Source organism: Manis javanica, chromosome 15 (assembly GCF_040802235.1).
Source record: "Manis javanica isolate MJ-LG chromosome 15, MJ_LKY, whole genome shotgun sequence".
Classification (NCBI taxonomy): domain Eukaryota; kingdom Metazoa; phylum Chordata; class Mammalia; order Pholidota; family Manidae; genus Manis; species Manis javanica.
Genome location: NC_133170.1, coordinates 30,238,051 through 30,255,675, shown reverse-complemented (window position 1 = coordinate 30,255,675; position 17,625 = coordinate 30,238,051). Strand labels below are relative to the sequence as shown.

Sequence of the window (17,625 nt, the reverse complement as noted above, 5' to 3'; positions counted from 1 at the left end):
ATGTTGTTTTCTATGAAGATGCTGTATTTAACCATTTCCTCCCCACCGCCACTCCTCCCCCTACCCTACACAGGTCCCTCCCTTAAGGCAGATGGTGTGGAGGTAACATTGAACAAAAGGCACCACGGGGTGGCGGGCAGGGAGGGGAGGCTGGCTCAGGCCTCCCACTGCATGCCCACGATGAGTGGCCCCAGAAAGAACCTGGAACCCCAGTGGCCCACTGCTGCTCTCCCCTCTGCCCCACAGCCCTTAGGGGAGAGCCTGAGCAGGGCAATAAAAAGCCAGAGCACAGCGGCAGGGCAGGATGGCAGCATCAGCCACAGCCTATTAATTTTAAAGTCTTTTCCTTCCTGGTTTCTTAGAGGGACTCAGAGATTCTCTTCAACCAGCAGAGGGTTCTCCACGGCCTCCATTCTCCCATGTGCCAAGCGTACACTCTTGGTGAATGCAGCTCCCAGCGCTGTTGCTGGGATCCCGTCGCACCGCGGAGCGCGGCAGGACGAGCTACCTGGCTCCTGGGCCCTGCCTCACAGCAGGGAACCAGGCGTCACCTCCCTGAATACTGGAGTTCACCATCCAGTGTCCAGTGCACCACTGGTGAATTCAGCAGCAGGGGGAGCAAAACCACGGCCACAAAGGCACCCAGGAATTTAGTGCAAAATAAAGTGTTCCATCTCCTGACACAAAGGGTGGCCCTGGGCTGTGAGGCCAGGGCTCTCCTCCCTGAAATGGCTTCACTTCTCAGTTCCTCCTGGCCCTGCTTCCTTCTCCTTGGGGAAGGAATCCCAGGGTGTTGCGCCACCTCCCCAAACCTGCTCCCTGACCCACCCTGGCCTGGGCGGAGCTTCACCCACAGCCCTTCCTCTTCTTCACCTGAGGCGGGGGCTGGCTTCTCCCTGCAGCCCGGGGACGGGGGCGGGGGCCGGGCTGCCGGGACTCAAGCTTCCCACTTCCCTTCCCGTCCCTTCCTGCTGGAAGCCCTCCCACTCCCCCCGCGAAGTTGCGGGCTTCCTTCCATCCACATCGTCTTTCCCCGCTGCTTCCTGTGCTCCCCAAGGCTGTGGTTCGCAGGCGGGCTGGGACCTGGGGCCGGAAAGGGGCTTCGCTTCGCTTCCCTGTCCCCTCCACCTTGCCTGGCCTCACTGCCCAGCAGTTCTCTGTCTCCCTACCTCCTGTGGCAGCAGGAAGACGCCAGCTCTGTGCTTCTGGTCGGGTGAAGTTAGTGCCGCCTGGAGGGTAAGGGAAATGCCCTACTTGGTGGCCAGCTGCTCAGTGGCCACCTGGGTGAGATGTGCGTCTCGGGAAGGCACGAGCCTCCGGTATTGCTGAGAATGCCCACGCGGGGCCAGCTCCTCTGGACCTACATTAGCTGCCCGTTGGAGGACGGGGGACACGCCTCTACACAGGAGGGGGTCTGAGGTATGCATGTGGGGACTCGCCCTACACGCGTGGCTCCATCCCCTCCATAGTCAATGCTGGGTCCGGACAGTTACAGGTTTGTTTTGCTGTTAAAAAAATAAAAACGCCAATAAAGTCTGTCCCCTAGAGTTTCCGGTTGCTAGTCACTACCCCTGTGAGGGGCCTGGGTGGACATCAGGATGGGGCCACTCCAGCAGACCCTCCTTCCCTGCTCCACCTCACTGTGCAACCTTCCCGGAGCTGCTGATCCACTTTCGCGGACAGTGAGTGAGCAGCCCCTCCTGGCCCTGCCCGAAGCCTGCCTGTGGAGGCAGGGAGGGTGCAGGCGCAGCGCCGGGAGCCCGGACACTAGCTCGGAGGCCTCTCGGGGCCAGCCACGGCGTCGCCGCCCTGCTCTCCTCCAGCGGTGAACGGGGCTCTGGGGGGACAACCCCAAGTCAGGGAGCAGGAAGCGGCAGCCCCGTGGGCGCCCTCGGGTTAGGGCACCTTCATCTGCCGGCGGTTCCACATGCCGCGCTTGGAGTGGAAGTGATGGAAGAAGTTCCTCAGGGAGAGCCGCTCCACTTCCAGACCCGCCTGGAGGATCCTGGGGCGGAGGAGGGCAGGGTGAGCAGGGGACAGAGGCCCCTCGGGAGAGCGGGCCCCGGACCCCTCCCGCACGGCCGGCGGGTCTTGCTCCCCTTCGCGTCCTCCCCACGGGGCAGGGGTGGAGGGCGCTGTGCGGAGTTTGGGCCCCGAGCCGGAAGCTCCATGCTGGGTAAGGCGTGTCAAACTCAGGAAGTTTCCGAGCCTCAGTTTCCCAAATCTCCTTCATGATGTAGATGTTGGAGGATGGTGGTAAAGACGAGGGGAATTAGTTTGCACACAGCTCCTGGCGCGCAGCGAACAGGCGGCCGCAGCCCTCATCCTCACACCTGCCCCAGCATCTTCTCTACAGGCACAGCCCACTGGGAGGCCCCTCACGTGTGGGGGGCTTCCTGCTCAAAGCAGTTTCTCTTGGGCCTCAGAGAAGGCAGCATGGGGAGAACCGCCAGGAAGATCTGCACCTCCCCAGCCTGGCCAGAGGATCGAGGGTGAAGTGACCGGGCAGGCTCCCCTCGCTCAGGGTCTGCCAGGATCAGAGCTGGGTTCTCTGGTCCAGACACCCCAGCCTCCATCCTCGGCACCTGAGGTCCCGTAGATACTTTCCCTTCTTCCCTCTAAGGATAAAAACGGATCTGGGTTTTAAGCCTCTGATGCTCAGTAGCTGTGAGATTGGGGCCGGTGGTTAACTTCTCCTGAGACTCAGTTCTCTCCCCGGGACGGGGGCACCAGGGCACCGAGGTTTGGGAGGAGCGAATGCAGCATGCATGAGGTGCCCTGCAGAGCAGAGGCACCAAGATGGGCAGCCGCATGGCACTCCCTCTGGAAAAAGCCTCTACTTCTTCCTTGTCAGGGCAGCCAGTTCCCCAGGGCTCCTGACCTTTCCCTGTCACCCCCTGTGGATACTGTTCCAGAAATTCTACCCTTTCTTTGATTCCCCCCCACTCTCCTTTGCCCCCTCCCCTTGCCTTGGCAGCAAATTTCTTGGAAGAGGAACTGCACAGCAACACAGCCTCCATTTGCTCACTGCCCACGTGTTCCGCAGGCCCCCACACCCTGGGGTGCTGCCCAGCCTGCCCAGCTGCAACACCCTCTTGCCACCCACCTTCCAAGCCGGGCAGTTTGTCCTGTGTTCTCCTCTGAGGCTTTTCAGGCCATTTCCTGCTGCCTGAAACTCTCCTCTCCCTGGGCTTCTGGGGACACAGAACTGTACTATTTTGTTACCCCTCGATGGTCTACGCTGTCTCTTTGGCTGGCCCCAGAATTTCCCCTGACCCTTTGCCTGTCTCTCTTGTCCATTCCCAGAGCCGGGTTCAGGGAGAATGCAATCATATTCACCCACAGCTCCCATTGCTGCTGAGAATGGTACTGTTTATATTTATGCAGCTCAGTTTTGCCTTCCCCCTCACAGTTTACCAAGCATTTTCATTTCCATACCAGCCCTGTGACATGAGCAGAGGCAGCACTGTCACCCTCTGTGCTTCAGACACAGAACTGAGTCTCAGCAAGGGAAGTGGTTTGACCCTAAGTAATGCAGGTTCCTCAGAGTACGTGCTCTCTACCTGCGTGTCTGCAGCCCAGGGGGCTGGGCCTCAGTTGATCCAGCCCTGTTGCCTCCCCAGAGCACCTGATAGATGGAACCCCAGCAGCATATGCCTCCTTCCCAGTCACCTGTCTAGCAGCTCCCAGTCTTCCCCACCCCAGCGGTCTCGGAATTCCTTGGTGTTCATGCCCCCGATCCTGTCCAGGTCTGACTTGTAGATGCCAAGCAGTCCAAATCCATTCACCTCCCAGTAGCCTGTGGACAGAAAAGAAGCTCTGGGTGAGAACAGTGGGTGCCAGGAGGTAAGAATGAAGAATGTGGGCCGCCTTACTACAGCCTTTTCTGAAAGCCGGAGGATGGGGGCAGCTGAGGCTGGAAAGTCCTTCATCTGAACAAGGCCTTGCCTGTTTTGGGGTCAAACTGCCTAGGCTAAGGCACATGGAAATCACAGTCCTACCAGGGTGTGGCCAAGGGCTGACGCCAGCCCCATGGAGGATCTGAGAGCAGTAGGCACTGAAGGCCAGCCGAGTGCTTGTGCCCCTGTCCCATTTCCCTCTCCAGGGCAGAGATCCTGTCTCTCCACCTTTGCACCCACACAGGGCACAGAGTCTGGCACACAGTGAGGGCCTGATGATGAAGAAGGCAGAGGGGAGTGGGGAAGTTCGCAGTCGCTGCAGCCCTGGCACCTCTCCGCGTGCACAGAGGCAGGAGGGAGGGGCTGGTGGGCAGCCCTTTGATGGGACAGTTTCCAGCCCTGGGGTTAGGAACCTAGGCCACAGGGCTCTTTCCTACCCTCCCTAGCCCACGGCAGGGCTCACCCTCGGGCCACTGGGGGGTGGCCCCGCAATGCAGCCTCATCACCATGGGCGCAAAAGTCATCTTGCCCTCCACACAGTGCTTCCGGACAGTATCGATGACCCCAGCTGGGAAGTGGATGTGGAGGTCACAGAGGAAGATGATGCTGTGAGGGTCCTGGGGGCAGAGGTGGGAGGGTCAGCGGGCCACAGGCTGCGGCCAGGAGGCTGGGGCACTGTACAGGACAGTCCTCAAGCTCTTTCCCATTTGAGTGACTGACAGACTTCCACCAAACAGCTGAGCAACTTCCAGAGGGCTGGGCCGCAGAACGCAGTTCTCACTGTCAGAGCGGCTCCTGACTCCTCCCCTGCACTCTGTGGGCTCTGAGGACTCTGGACAGCGCTCTGCCAGTGTCTGTCCAGTGTGCCCCACACACTGACCCTGCTGCAGAGCCAGCCCCCACATCCTCATCCCCCTTTCCAAGGAGCTGGCCTCCTGACTCATCCCGAATGTCTCACTATCCTTTCACCGTCTTTAATTGCATCTCCCAAGCCCCTCCCAGACCATTTACCTTCACCAGGTCTATGCCAGCCTGAAGACCAGCTGAGCGCTCGAAGTTTCCACTCAGCTTCAGGTACTGGTAGCTGCAGGGAGGGAGGGGAAGAGAGGGGAGAGAGGGACTCAGTATTAGGACTGGGCTGTGCTGGTCCCCTGGAGGACGTCAGCAGGCACAGAGGAGCCATGACATGTGCTTCTGGGGTGGGATTAGGGGCAAGCGAGGCCTCTGGAAAAAGCTGAGAATCAGGCAAGCCAGGTGGGACTTCTGCCTCTGCCAGGACCCAATGGTCCTGGGCCTTTAGGGGGCAGGTGGTTCAGCTGCACCTTGGCCAGGAGCCTCCTCACCTCCGCAGCTTGGACCTCTTCAGGGCCATCTTGACATCCATGTCCTCACTGCTATAGTCAGTGATGATGATGTTGAAGTGTGGGTCGCTGGTGACCCGGAACAGCTCTTCCATGTCTCTGATGAATTGCTGCACCCAGCGTGCCTGGTTCTTTACTGCCGCGGCCGGGCAGGCAGGGAGAAAGCAGCAGAGGTAAGGCACACAGGCGTGTCCACGCCTGGGTCCGGCCACCTGGAGTCCCCTCAGAACTCTACTTAGGGGAAGTGAAACTATGGGAAGCTGTCAGCCATGCAGTAGGGAGGCAAAGGCAGAGCCAGGGGCAGGGGCCTCTCCATCTGCTCCCACAAGGCCACCAGGCAGGCCAGTGGCAAGGCCTTGGATGGGGCTGGTCACCGTCCTGTTGTGACTCCACTGTGCCCCAAAGCTCAAACCCCCTCCCCTGGCCACCTCACTCTCCTCCTTTATGTCCTGCCCCACTCTCTGGTTACACTCCTGTCTGTCACGGGCTCCCAATCTCATTATAGAAGCCCCTGACCCCCTCTATTAAGTACCCTCCCTGTTATTTCCCCAGGCCAGTTGTAAACCCCCCACACAACCCCCGCTGACTATCACATGGATCACTGAAACCTGGCCTATGAATCTGTATCTGTGCGCAGCTCCCAGCTTACTAGCCACGTCACCTCAACTGTAAAGTGGCCTCTCTCACAAATTCTTGAGATCAAGTCAGTGAGCAGAGATCTGGGTGGCCGCGATTACTTCAACCCCCACCCCCACTCTGCTGCTGACGCCCAGGCTCCAGCGGGAGGCTCACCCGGCACCACGAAGTGCACCACGGCGCGGTGATTCCAGGAGAAGCCCTGGGGCCAGCACAGCTTGGGCTCTGGGGCCCGGACACTCAGGATATGTCTCCGGCGGTTGTGTGGGCCCCAGACCAGGCCCTGCAGGTTCCGGGCCTCAGCCTCGTGCCCACCAGCTGGGTCGATGCCCTGCCAGCCCCGCGTAGACACATACTCAGAGAGCCGCACCAGGCGCTGGCCATGCTCCAGCAGCTCAAGCTCCAGGAGGTAGCGCCCCCCACGCAGCTGGTCCTGTCGCTTCTCCACGTTCACAATGCGCTGCAGCTGGTACCTCCTAGGGCAGAAAGGGTCAGGGGAGCATGGTGCAGTGGAAGCCTGCAAGGCCAGTTGTTGGGAGACCCTAGTATTTGTCCTGCCTTTGCCGTTAGCTAGGCTGTTTATGCAAGATGCTTACCTCTCTAGTGTTCATCTTTAAAGCAGCACCTACTGAGCTGGGATGACCTCTAAGATCCTTTATAGCTCTAAGATCTTGAGTATATAAGGGAATGAGCTTCCTCCAGAAACTGACCCTCATTCATAAAATGCTCTGGTCAGTCAACAGTGCACGTGACACAGCAGTTTATCAGATAAATGTTGATTGGTTGGCTCAACATCATTAGCCACTAGGGAAATTCAAACAAAACCACAATGTGATACCATTTCATACCCACTAGGATGGCTACATAACAAAAACAAAAACAAAACACAAGTGTTGCCAAAAACGTAGAGAAACTGAAACTTCATACACTGCTGATGAGAATGTAAAATGGTGCAGCTGATTTGGAAAAAAGGTTGGCAATTACTCAAAATACTAATCAGAGTTCCATATGACCCAGCAATTCTCCTTCTAGGTATATACCCAAGAGAGCTGAAAACATGTTTACACAAAACCTGTACATCCATATTCAAAGAAGCAACGTATTCATAAAGGTCAAAAAGTGGAAACAACCCAAATGTCAGTCAACTGATGAACAGATACACAATCAGTGGTATATCCACACGGTAGAATATTATGCAGCGGTACAAAGTGGCGGAGGGCTCAGTGGCTCGATACATCCCATAAGGATGAGCCTCAAACATGTTTCACTAAGTGAGAGAAGCCAGACTCAAAGGCCACATAGTATATAATTCCACTGATACCTAGAGTAGGCAAATCTACGGAGACGGAAAGTAGAGTAGTGCTTGCCAGGGACTGGGAAGAGGGATGGGAAGTCACTGCCAACAGGTGCAGGGCTTCTTTTAAAAATGATGAAAATGTCTGGAATCAGATAGTGGTGTTGGCTGCACAGAATATACTTAAAAACCACTGAATTGTGCACTCTAAAATAGTGGACTAAATGGTATGTGAATTTTATCTCAATTTTAAAAATGTTGGTTACATGAGTGAATGAAAAAACAAAGTCTGCAGGCCATGCCTTGTGCCCTGGCCAGTCTCCCCCACACTGGGGGTCTTATTTTGCCATTTCAGCCTCAGTTTTGCCCACTCTGTCTCTAAAGCTCCTTTCCTGAGAGGAGACCACATATGCCAAGCCCTCCCAGTGCTCACCACACGTCCTGGGCTGGGCACCCAGGGATTCCAGAACCTTGCTGAGGGTGGGACAAAGGCCTGGCTGGCCCCAGCCATCTCTGCAAGGCCCAGCACTGTCCTTCCCAGAGACTGAGGCGGGGCACCTGCTACAGCCCTGTTCCCTGTCCCAGGTGGGGGCTGCCGCATGCCCAGCCAGGCCCAGGAGAGCCCTTTACCTTACCCCCGGCTCCTCTGGTTGAGCTTCCTCAGGAAGACCCGTGTGACCTCTAGAGCCTCCTGCTCCGGAAGCAGCAAGTTGCCTGATGTGTTACAGTTCAGATCAATCCAGTCGGTCCGCAGGGCTTGGAAGTCAAGGTGCCGGGCACTGAAGGTCTGGTCCCAGTTCACCACCGGGTCAAACATGGGCACATATTCGAACACCTCACTCACGTCCTCTTCCTCCCCCTCTTCCTCTCCCTCCACTTGTCCTTCCTGGCCTGCAGCTGCTACCCTTTCCTCTTCCTCCCCAGTCCAAGCCTTTCCAGGAGCCAAAGGTTGCATCCTGTCCCCCCTCCTTTGCTCTGCAATGTATGTCTCTACTTGATTCAGCCACTGGGACTGCCCTGGAGTCTTCCTGGGGCCATCCCCTGTGGGCCTGGGCCTTCTGACCCGGGGCAGGTTCCCTGCCAGGTGCCCAGGTGGCCACTTGTCAGAACGAGGAGGATCTGAACTGGGTTTCCTCTTCCTTTTCTTTGGCTGCTGGACTGGGCTGCTGCTGGTCCTCACTGGGAAGGGACTTGTGGAGTTCTGCTTGGAAAAGGGCACCAGCAGACCCTCCTGGGGCTGAACCAGGAGTTTCCGCAGGCTTCGGAGGCGGTCATCAGTGACATGCTGCCCTGGGGTAGAGGTAGGCACTTGCTTCCCCTCTAGCGTCCTGGCAGTCCAGTCATTGGAGTCAGGGCTCTCCTCTGCCACTTCTCCATATTGAGATTCTTCTAGAAGGCCTTCCTCAAAACCTGTTGTTCATAACAACCAGTCCTCAACATGTCAGTTTTCAACCTTTCCCAAACACTTGGTACACAAGACAGCTGATGATTGTAAGAGTGACACATCAAGGGGTTTCAGACTGGGACTGCACCTGGGCTCTGCCACGTAATGTGGGACCTCGAGCAAGATGCTCAAGCCCAGCTAACCTGGGTTCTCCATCCACCTCCCATCCGCTTGCTGGGAAGGTGGAGTGATATAAAGTACACAAAGTGCCTGGCATGCACCTGGCATATGCAGGGACCCAACAAATGGCCCCTACCACACCCTAATCCCTCAAGAAGAAAGGCCACAAGCAGATGGTGCCTCTACAGCAGAGCTTCCTGAAGGACATGCCAGGGTCGGACATGCCCTCAAGCTGCCCCCTCATCAACTCCAGGATGCTAAAGTTCCCCAGCTGCCCAGCATAGTGTTAAACACTGGGCCTGGATGTGGGAAAGGCTGAAGGGAAGCTCCCAAGAGTGCGGGGAGAGGCTGTGTGGTTTGGATTTGAAGCTCCTGGGGGCAGGGCTGGCACGGTCTGAACTTCCCCTAGAAACAGACCACGGCCACCCCTCCCAGCCTGACCTGGAAGCTCAGCTGTCACTCTGTACCTGGCTGCTCCAGCCCCTGCTCCTCAGGCTGGTCAATCTTGATGTATTCCTGGAAGCTGAACCTGCAGGAGGAATGGAGAGGTGGACACCCGGGGCCCCGGGGCCAGCACAGGAGCTCTGCTGGAAGCCCTGGCAGCAGTCTGCCATCAGGGCCTGGGATGGAGTGAAGGAAGGAGGCTAAGTGAGAGCGTGGGAGGCCTCCTCAAGCTGAGGGGCATTTGCAGCCCCCAGCCCCACAGCACCCTGCTCCTGCAGGCCCTCAGCAAGGCCACCTGCTCGCCCCATTCACTCACCTGTCCTGGGAGTACGCATTTTCCTGGTAGAAGCACTTATTCTGGGTCTCCATGTGGCTCAGGCGGGTATAATCATTGGGGTAAACAAAGGACAGGTGGACCTGGAGGCAGAGGAAGAAGCAGCAGGGGTAAGAGGGTAGCATCTGGGTAAGAAATCAGCTAAACAGGGCTCAACCTGCACCTGGCCAGGGTCCCAAGGGCTTCCCGGGGCCTGCTGGTGGGGAGGAAGGCGGGTGCTTTGTGCCCTGAGTGAAACACTGGGTTATGCAGACCGGGCTCCTACCAGCTCCTCTCCTGGGCACTCTGTGCAGCCCTGACCTGGCCCAGCTCCCTGGTGCACATGTCCCTCCTCTCCAGCTGCCACCCAGACCATTCCCTCCTCCTGCCATCTCACTGTCCCCTGCAACCTCCCACAGCCCCCGAACAGCCCCTTTTGTGATTTACTACACTGCCTTTTACCCCCTTAAACACAACCCAAAGCAACTGCCACCCAAACCTTCTCTATTGTCCCCCACCCATCCTGTGAGCTGGTGGATGACTCCTGGCCGCCCTCCTCCTGCCTCCAGCACCTTCCCATAACCATCTCCAGACCAGCGCAGACAGCGTGCATGCTGCATGTGCTGTGGATTCTCTGCAGCTAACCTCCCCTGCACAGCTATCTTCCCCAGAGCCTTGTCTGTGAGTTTGGTAAACACTGGCTGTCTGGCCGGTGGGGCCGACCCAGGCAGCACAGGGCTATGCAGCCCACAGAGCAGAGAGTAGGAGCTGCGGGATGTCCCACCTTATGTCATCACCAGGCAGGTTTGGTGTCAGGGGGTCTTCCTAAGGTAGGGCCTCCTTCCCAGGCTGCAGGGCAGCCCACCAGGCCAGAGACAACTGGGATGAAAGCTCTCCCAGCCCCAGTACCTGTGAGGCCATTCTGTGGGTGGGTATGGGGTGTGGGGATGGGGAGTCAGCCTTAGTACCCCCTCTACCACAGGCAGCAAGCCCTCCCTGACTCCTGGCCCCCACTGCCAGGCCCAAGACTTACAAACCGGAGGCCCTGGTAGCGTTGCAGAGGGAGCCCGTCCACCAGGTAGCTGGGTTTGTAGGGACAATCTGGCAGGACGTGGCGGAGATGAGACTTGGGGACCAGAGGCACTGGGGACAGTAAGGGAAGAGGTGAGGGTGGGGCTGGGAGCTGGCCCCGGGCAGAGGGCTGAGGCCCTGCGATGAACAGGCAGCTTTTTGCCTTCACTCTGGCAGCCATGTTCAGGTCCACGTCCACCGGCGGAGGCTGCCAATCCCAGGCTGGCCCCACTCTCCAGCAGCACCGGGAGGCAGAGCGCCCAGACACGGTCCCTGGCTCCAGCCTCAGTAAAGGCTCACAGACTTCCAAGAGGCCACAAAGCCCCACCCTAGTGTGATGCAACACCAGGATTTCCCTCCAGTTGTCATGGCTGGGCCTTTGTCACCCTTTAACACGTGAACCCTCCCAGGAGTCTGACACCTCAGTGGCAACTATTTCTCTCTCCAATGACAGGAATTGGAACCCAACAAGAAAGCATGGTCTACGTGACGGCAGAGGGCACAGGGTACTCCTGGTTTCTGGCTCTAGTTCTTGTCCTGGCTGGTGGTTACACAAGTGTTTCCTCTGTAAGGGTTTATATAATTGTAAAATTATACACATATATTTTTGTACTTTTCTGCACACATGTTATATTTTACACTACAAGGGGAAAAAAAGATTCTCTGCCTTTTGGGATACTGCAGTAGAACTGACAAGCCTCCTTAATCTGGGCTTGGCAGTGTGTCGTCCCCAGACTGGAAGCAAGGATGGCGTGAGGCCTTACCTCGAAAGAGGCTGTCCCGGGGGTCAGGCCGTAGCATGTCAGCAGGGGGCTGCTCATCTCCAGGGAGAGAGTCAGGGGAGCCCGCATGGCTGGCTGCTGTCTGTGGGATGTGGCCCACCTCGTCCATCCTCAGGACTGTCTCATCTGGGCCCCAGCAGGGAAGAACGCAGCATGACTGTGAGGCCCCAGCAAACCCACCCAGGACCAGGCCCCGCCTCTGCAAGGTGGGACGAGGCTGCGTGGAGGCTGCCATTCTCCCACAGGTGACATAGGGTGAGCTCAGTGCCCCCCAGGACTTGTAGCTTTTGCTGTTTATCCCCCCTTGGCTGCCCCACCAGCCCCACAGCGAGCACACGTCACGGTTTGGTGGGAATTGGAAAAAGATACCTCTTCCTCAAAATGTTTTACTTCTGCTAGAGATTTGTCATTATAAGTATGTTTAATTTATTGAACAAACATGTATACAGCGCTTACTAAGTAACAAGCCAGGCACTATTCTAAATATCTTACCAACATCAGCCCATTTAAACTTCCTAAGTACCTCATGACTTATGTACTGTTATTACCACTCCTATTGTGTCCCGACAGGAGCTTTGGCAAAGAGAACCTAAGTCACTGCCTACGATCAGAATAAGTGGTGATACTGAGTGTAACCCATTCTGGTCTCTGCCTTGAGTCACATGACCTCCCAGACAGATCAGCGACACCAGCCTGGAGCAGGGCACCCGAGGAGGGTGCTCCCCAGCGTTCCCAGCCTGGAATTCTTATGGTCAAGTCTGCCTTGCCTTCTGCCCTTTCTCAGCGGCCCTGGGGGCAGGCTGCTTGTCTTTGCCCTCTGCCTCCTGGGTTCACCTGTCCTCGGCCCTAACAAAGCTCTCCTTCCATCTACTGGTTTGCTACCTGCCCTTTGCTGGGCTGCTCTCTTCTTGGCTCACATGCACCCATAGATTCCAACCCTCCCACCTTCCTCTGGCATCCAGCTGCTCACAAGCGGCCCCTTCTGCCCCAACCTTGTGGCGGCCTGCTCTGGTCACCAGCAACCTCCTGCTCCCTCCACCCTGCACCCTCTCCTGAGAACCACACCTCCTAGTCCCCCAGCACCCGCCTTTCCCTCTTCCCTGGGTCCCAGCCCTGCCTGTCTTCCTGCCTCCAGGCCCAGCGCCCCACCTGTCAGGTGGATATTTCTCAAGGGGCCTCTGGACAGGAGCCTTGCTGAGGAAATTCTAAGCAATGAGTAGTGCATTTTGAGGCACAGTTGAAGAGTTCAGTTACAGAAAATATAAAGCAGGTGAGATTTCCTCTCCTTTGGCCATGGCTTTGCAAGGACCATGGTTGTCTCATCTGCGAAACAGGAGATTGAGCTCACTCCCAGGTTTTTATTCTGGAGTGAACATTATGGTCTCTGGATCCCCTTGAAACTGTAAATAAAATATTGTGTGTGGGTGACACGGGCATTTTCTGAGGTGAGGGCTCAGAGAGCTTCCAGCAAGTTCTCCAAGGGGTCACCGACCCCCTAGAGTTAAGGACCTCTGACCTTGGGGTCCCTTTAGGTGCCTTCCCTTGTTCTGGACTCCCTTTGTCCCCATGTTCCAAGCATCCTGAGCTGAAGCACCCCCACCCACCACTCTCCTGACCACACTCCCCCACGCAGCCACGCCACCCGCCTGCGTGTCCCGCAGGCACACAGCCTACTAACTTGTGAAGAGGGACAGGGAAGGGGAGTCAATAATGGTGAACTGGGCTCCAGGCTCATTCCGTCGCCACTGGAAGAAGAGAGAAGGTGTGGAAGGTTGGAGCTGGCTGGGTTGCAAAAAGGTTGCAGGGGGAGGGAAGAGGAGTGGGTAGCAGCGAGCGGGAGGGGCAGATCACCCACCGCGACTTCCACGTGGTCGGTGCCTTCATCATTCTGCTTGTGCAGCACCTCGAAGTAGTACCTTTGGGAGGCAGACAGGCTGGCGGGGGAGAACAGAGAAACAGGAGGCTGTCTTCCCCACTTCCTGCCTGTGGTGCCCCCCTGGCCCCCTCTTCCATAGCGCCACATCAGCTTCCACCCACTCCCACAGCCCACAGCTTCCTCCTGCCCTCTCTCCTCTTGGGAGTCCCAGGGACTCGCCGTGTAACTGGGTTGGAGTCCACACTCACTGCTGACTGACAGTATGCCCTACTTTTCTGTTGTGTAAGATAGGGATAATAATAGCACTTACTTCACAGGATAATTGGGAGAATCAAATGAAATATGAGGCTTCCTGTACTTACCTAGGGGGTGATGTCCTGAGAAACCCATCATAAGGTGAAAATATTGTAGGTTGGAAATGCACTTAATACAGCTACCCTACACAACATCTTAGCTTAGCCTAGCCTGCCTTAAACATGTGCACAGCACTTACACGGGCCTACAGTAGGGCAGATCATCCAGGAAGCTACTCTGTAATAACGTGTTAGCTATCCCATGTAATGTGCTGAATACTGTACTGAGAGACACAGAGCGGGTGTCAGTGCTTAGGCTGTTAGCCCTTGTGATCACGGGACTGACCAGGAGCTGCGCTCACGCCTGGCTCAGCATCACAAGAGCATCAGCCCATATATCACTACCCCAGGAAAAGTAGCCAGTCAAAGCTGAATGCGTATTGCTTTTGCACCATCATGAAGTTGAAAAATTATAAGCTGAGCGGGAACTGTCTGTAATAATAATTAACCCTGAGGAGTTGTCACTACATGCTAGGCACTGTTCTAAGTACTTTATATACACTGACTCACAACCTTTGTTTATAGATGGGAACCCTCGACACTGAGATCTAGGGAAACTTGCCCCAAGTCCCCAAGATGCTAAGTGGTGGAGCCGGGATTTGGACCCAGGCAGAGTTGTTTCCAGCCCATGTGGTTAGCTGCTGTGCTGTATTACATGTAAAGTGCTCATCACAGAGGCTGAAACATAGCAAGTGCTCTTTGCAAACTAGACTGTCTTGTTACCAGCGTCACTATTACTACCATGAAGCCAATACACAGTGTTGCCACCAGGTGGCGCTCTGAAGCCGGGCTGAGTTCCCACCTCCCCAGTTAGAGCAATTCCAGCCCCTCTGGCTAGCAAAGGTCTTCGCTTCCCTGACTACCGAGAGATCACCGCGATTGGGAGCTTCCAGCGACAGGGCAGAGCAGCCGGTGACCTGGCTGTAGGGTTGTGGACATTCTTTCCAGGGATGGAGAAAATGGGAAGGCCAAGGATGGGGATAAAGGAGACCTACTTTGTTTTCCTGTCCTGGGTGTCACTAAATAGCTGTGTGGTCTTCATTAAGTCACACCCCTCTCTGGGCCTCAGTTTCCTGATGTGTAAAACGAGGAAGGATGGGCCCGGATGGTTTCTATGTTGAGACTGCAATGTGGGAGCTCGAGAGTAAGGAAGCCTGGGGGGTGGGGGGACACAGCTGGGCCCTGAGGCCTCCGTCTCGGCAGCCAAGGTGGACTAGGCCAGCTGGCTGCTCACAGGACGCCATGACACCCCACTCACCTCACTGGCTTGGAAATTTGACTCTGGAATTTCCCAAACTCTCCAGGGGCAGTCCACTCTTTTCCAGTCTAGAGGTGGGGAGACAAGGATGGAAGGAAGAAAGGAGAAAAGAGAGAGAAAAAGAGGAAAGAAGTAGGTGAGGGAGAGAAAGGAGGGGGTTCCCAAAGAGCCTGCAAGAAGCACCCCACCTCCTAGAAGGGCCCCATGGCGCTGGGCCTGTGGAGCCCACACAGACGTGCTGGGTCCTGGCTCAGGGCTGGGTCCCCCGGACGCCTTTGGCCTCCCACACCTCAGCTGGTCCCCCTGTGGAGTGGGGAGGCTTCTTCCTCACGCTCCTTCCCTGCCATCTCAGCAGGGCTACATGAGGCCCTGAGAGTTGCCTGCCAGCGCAGGTGCCTCTCCAGCAGCCTGGTTCTGGGACAGGTGGGGGAGCCCCAGGGGCTGAGCTGAGACTACCTTGCCCACGCTGGCCAACAGCCGAAGGCCGGACACCTGGTCGTCGTGGCTCAGCCAGAACTCCGCATTGTCGTCTGCAGCGATGGCGAACTGGACGCTCCCTGGGCCGCGGGGAGAGTTAGATGAGGGCAAGAAGGGCGTTAGCACAGAAGGCTGGGGCCTGCTTCCCACTTGTAAAGAGGGGGTCTCTACATCCAAGGACCCACATGAAGATGAAGAGGCTTATGGAGACCAGCCAGCCCCAGATGGCCAGCCATGGCGGTGGGGGCTGGGCCACCAACAGGGCCCAGCTGCCCAGCCCAGACTTATTTCTCAGCTCTAGGCTGTTCTCTGGGGACCCTGAAGCACCCGGGGGCAGGCAGTAGAATGGGGCTTTGGGGCTCACCATCGGTGAAGGGGTGCAGGTAGCCAAAAATGCGCAGGCCGTAGTTGGTCCACTTAGGGGACACAGCCAGCTTCCTCAGGCTTGTGCGGATCTGTGCCGAGAACGGGGAGGGAACCTGTTACCAGAAGGGGAAAGAGGAAACCAGAGACACTGGCCAGTTCAGGGTGGTGGGACACCAGGCGGGAGTGAGACATGACGGGGGCCTTGGGGAACGGAGCACAGGCAGGATATCCACTCCCGCTTGATGTGTCCAGGTGACCTTGTACAGTGCACAACCAGTGCAACTGTTTGTGGTGGCCTGGGTGAATCACACACAGGCCACGGTGGGAGCCTAAAGCTGAAATGGAAAGGAGATACTGCAGGCAGAAGACAGGGCCCAAGAGATACAGGAAAGCGAAAGGACCAGAAGCACAGCCAGGAAAGCCAAGGAAGACAGAAGATGGAGGGAGATGAGAGGCAGGGGTGGGCAGCGGGAGGGGCGGCTGGCAGGCACTCACGTGCGGGTACAGTGGGAAGTGGAGGTTCCTCCTGAGCTGCTGGATGGAACCGCCGCACCAGTCCTCAAACACATGCAGGTTGGCGCGGCCCCGGAACTGCACAGACAGAGAAGCAAGGGGTGAGTGTGAGCATGGCAAACCACCCCTGCGCCCGCAGCTTGAGGAGGCTAGGTGGGGAGCCATGTATGGGCTGCCGCCACCCCAGCTGCATGTCCCTCTCACTGCAGAGGATCACCGTCCACTTCAGTCCCATCCCCACCCTTGGCATCCAAGGCTTCTTTTTAGAACTTCATCTCTGTGACCCGGCCCTGAAGCCTGGGTCTGTTTTTCTGACCATGCATGTGTGCACACGAGCACACACACGTGCACACACACATGCACTTCCCGGGCTCACTACTACAGGAAGGGGGTTGGATGGAGTCACAGCTGTGGCAGAAGGGCAGAGATGATGGAGGGAGCAGGAGGGAGGTGCCAGGCTGGGTTTCAGCTGAAGACTCTCTTCCTCCCCCTCTTGCCTAATAAGTGAAGAGCCACACAGCTGTTTGCTAGTGAAACCACATCCACCTCGGCCTCCCGGCTTCTGCTCCCCTTGGGAAGCAGCTGGGAAAGCCCTCCGGGAGGCCCGCCGGCCCAGGCTTCCCCTGGGATAGCTGCACAGGGGCCAGGACCAGAGGGCCACCCTCTCTCCGTGGGCTGTGGTGTTAGCGGGGCGAGCACTGAGCTGGTGGGGGGTTGGGGGCTCTGAGAAGGAGGGCTACGGGGGGGACCAGTGTTCTCAGCAGGTGGAAGGGCTGGGACTGGAGCAGGGAGGGGACACATGGGGACACTGTCCCAATCTGTCTTGACAAAGAGTTTCAGATTACCCCACCTTAGCAAGTTCCTCCCCTTTCCCCACAACTGAATCTCCAGGTTGCAGGAGGTGGGGCCTCAATTACTCCATACAAACAAGGCAGGCCCTGCCCTGCCCTCCCCGCCAAGGCCCACCAGATATCAAACTGAGCTGCCCTTAGGAGAGCAGAAGAGGCCGGGGCGCCCAAGCTGGCAATCCGGAAAAGAGAACGCGCTGGGGTCTTCACAGGAGATCTGGAGGGAGGGCCATGAAGAGAAGGGCAGCTGGGTGTGGGTGCCGAGGCCTGCAGGGTGGGGTGGGCACAGGGCCCCAGCCCCTGGGGAAGCACTGCCCTCCCACCCCTGGACCCAGAAGGACAGAGAAAGCCTGTTGCTCCACCCCACCAGCAACTTGGTTCCTGCACCGGCCTGGTCATCACTAGGAATGTGGGCCTTGGGAGGCAGCCACGACTCCCGGGCATATGAGCGGGGGGCTGGAATGGGTGGGAGAGAATGTGGGTTGGATAGGTGGGGGGCGGGTTAAGGCTTCTTGGAAGGAAAGAATGGGGACATTGTGCACTTCTGGGGAAATTCCTTAAGTCCAGTTT

At 57.2% G+C, this 17,625-nt stretch overlaps 1 protein-coding gene across 1 annotated transcript in view; it reads right to left on the bottom strand.

Annotated features, from left to right (window-relative positions):
* Positions 1–3: 3 nt before the first annotated feature.
* The window catches only part of B4GALNT3 (beta-1,4-N-acetyl-galactosaminyltransferase 3), a 93,337-nt gene continuing 75,715 nt past the window's right edge, over positions 4–17,625 (bottom strand). The window contains exons 4-20 of the mRNA XM_017643955.3: positions 16,190–16,285; positions 15,693–15,783; positions 15,308–15,408; positions 14,852–14,919; positions 13,220–13,298; positions 13,043–13,109; positions 11,347–11,490; positions 10,545–10,654; positions 9,515–9,615; positions 9,222–9,283; positions 7,826–8,600; positions 6,053–6,372; positions 5,243–5,396; positions 4,911–4,983; positions 4,363–4,516; positions 3,673–3,799; positions 4–2,005 (exon numbers count right to left, since the gene is read on the bottom strand). Coding sequence (XP_017499444.2) covers positions 1,897–2,005; positions 3,673–3,799; positions 4,363–4,516; positions 4,911–4,983; positions 5,243–5,396; positions 6,053–6,372; positions 7,826–8,600; positions 9,222–9,283; positions 9,515–9,615; positions 10,545–10,654; positions 11,347–11,490; positions 13,043–13,109; positions 13,220–13,298; positions 14,852–14,919; positions 15,308–15,408; positions 15,693–15,783; positions 16,190–16,285 — 2,631 coding nt within the window. The 3' untranslated portion in view covers positions 4–1,896. The remainder of the gene's footprint in view (positions 2,006–3,672; positions 3,800–4,362; positions 4,517–4,910; positions 4,984–5,242; positions 5,397–6,052; positions 6,373–7,825; positions 8,601–9,221; positions 9,284–9,514; positions 9,616–10,544; positions 10,655–11,346; positions 11,491–13,042; positions 13,110–13,219; positions 13,299–14,851; positions 14,920–15,307; positions 15,409–15,692; positions 15,784–16,189; positions 16,286–17,625) is intronic.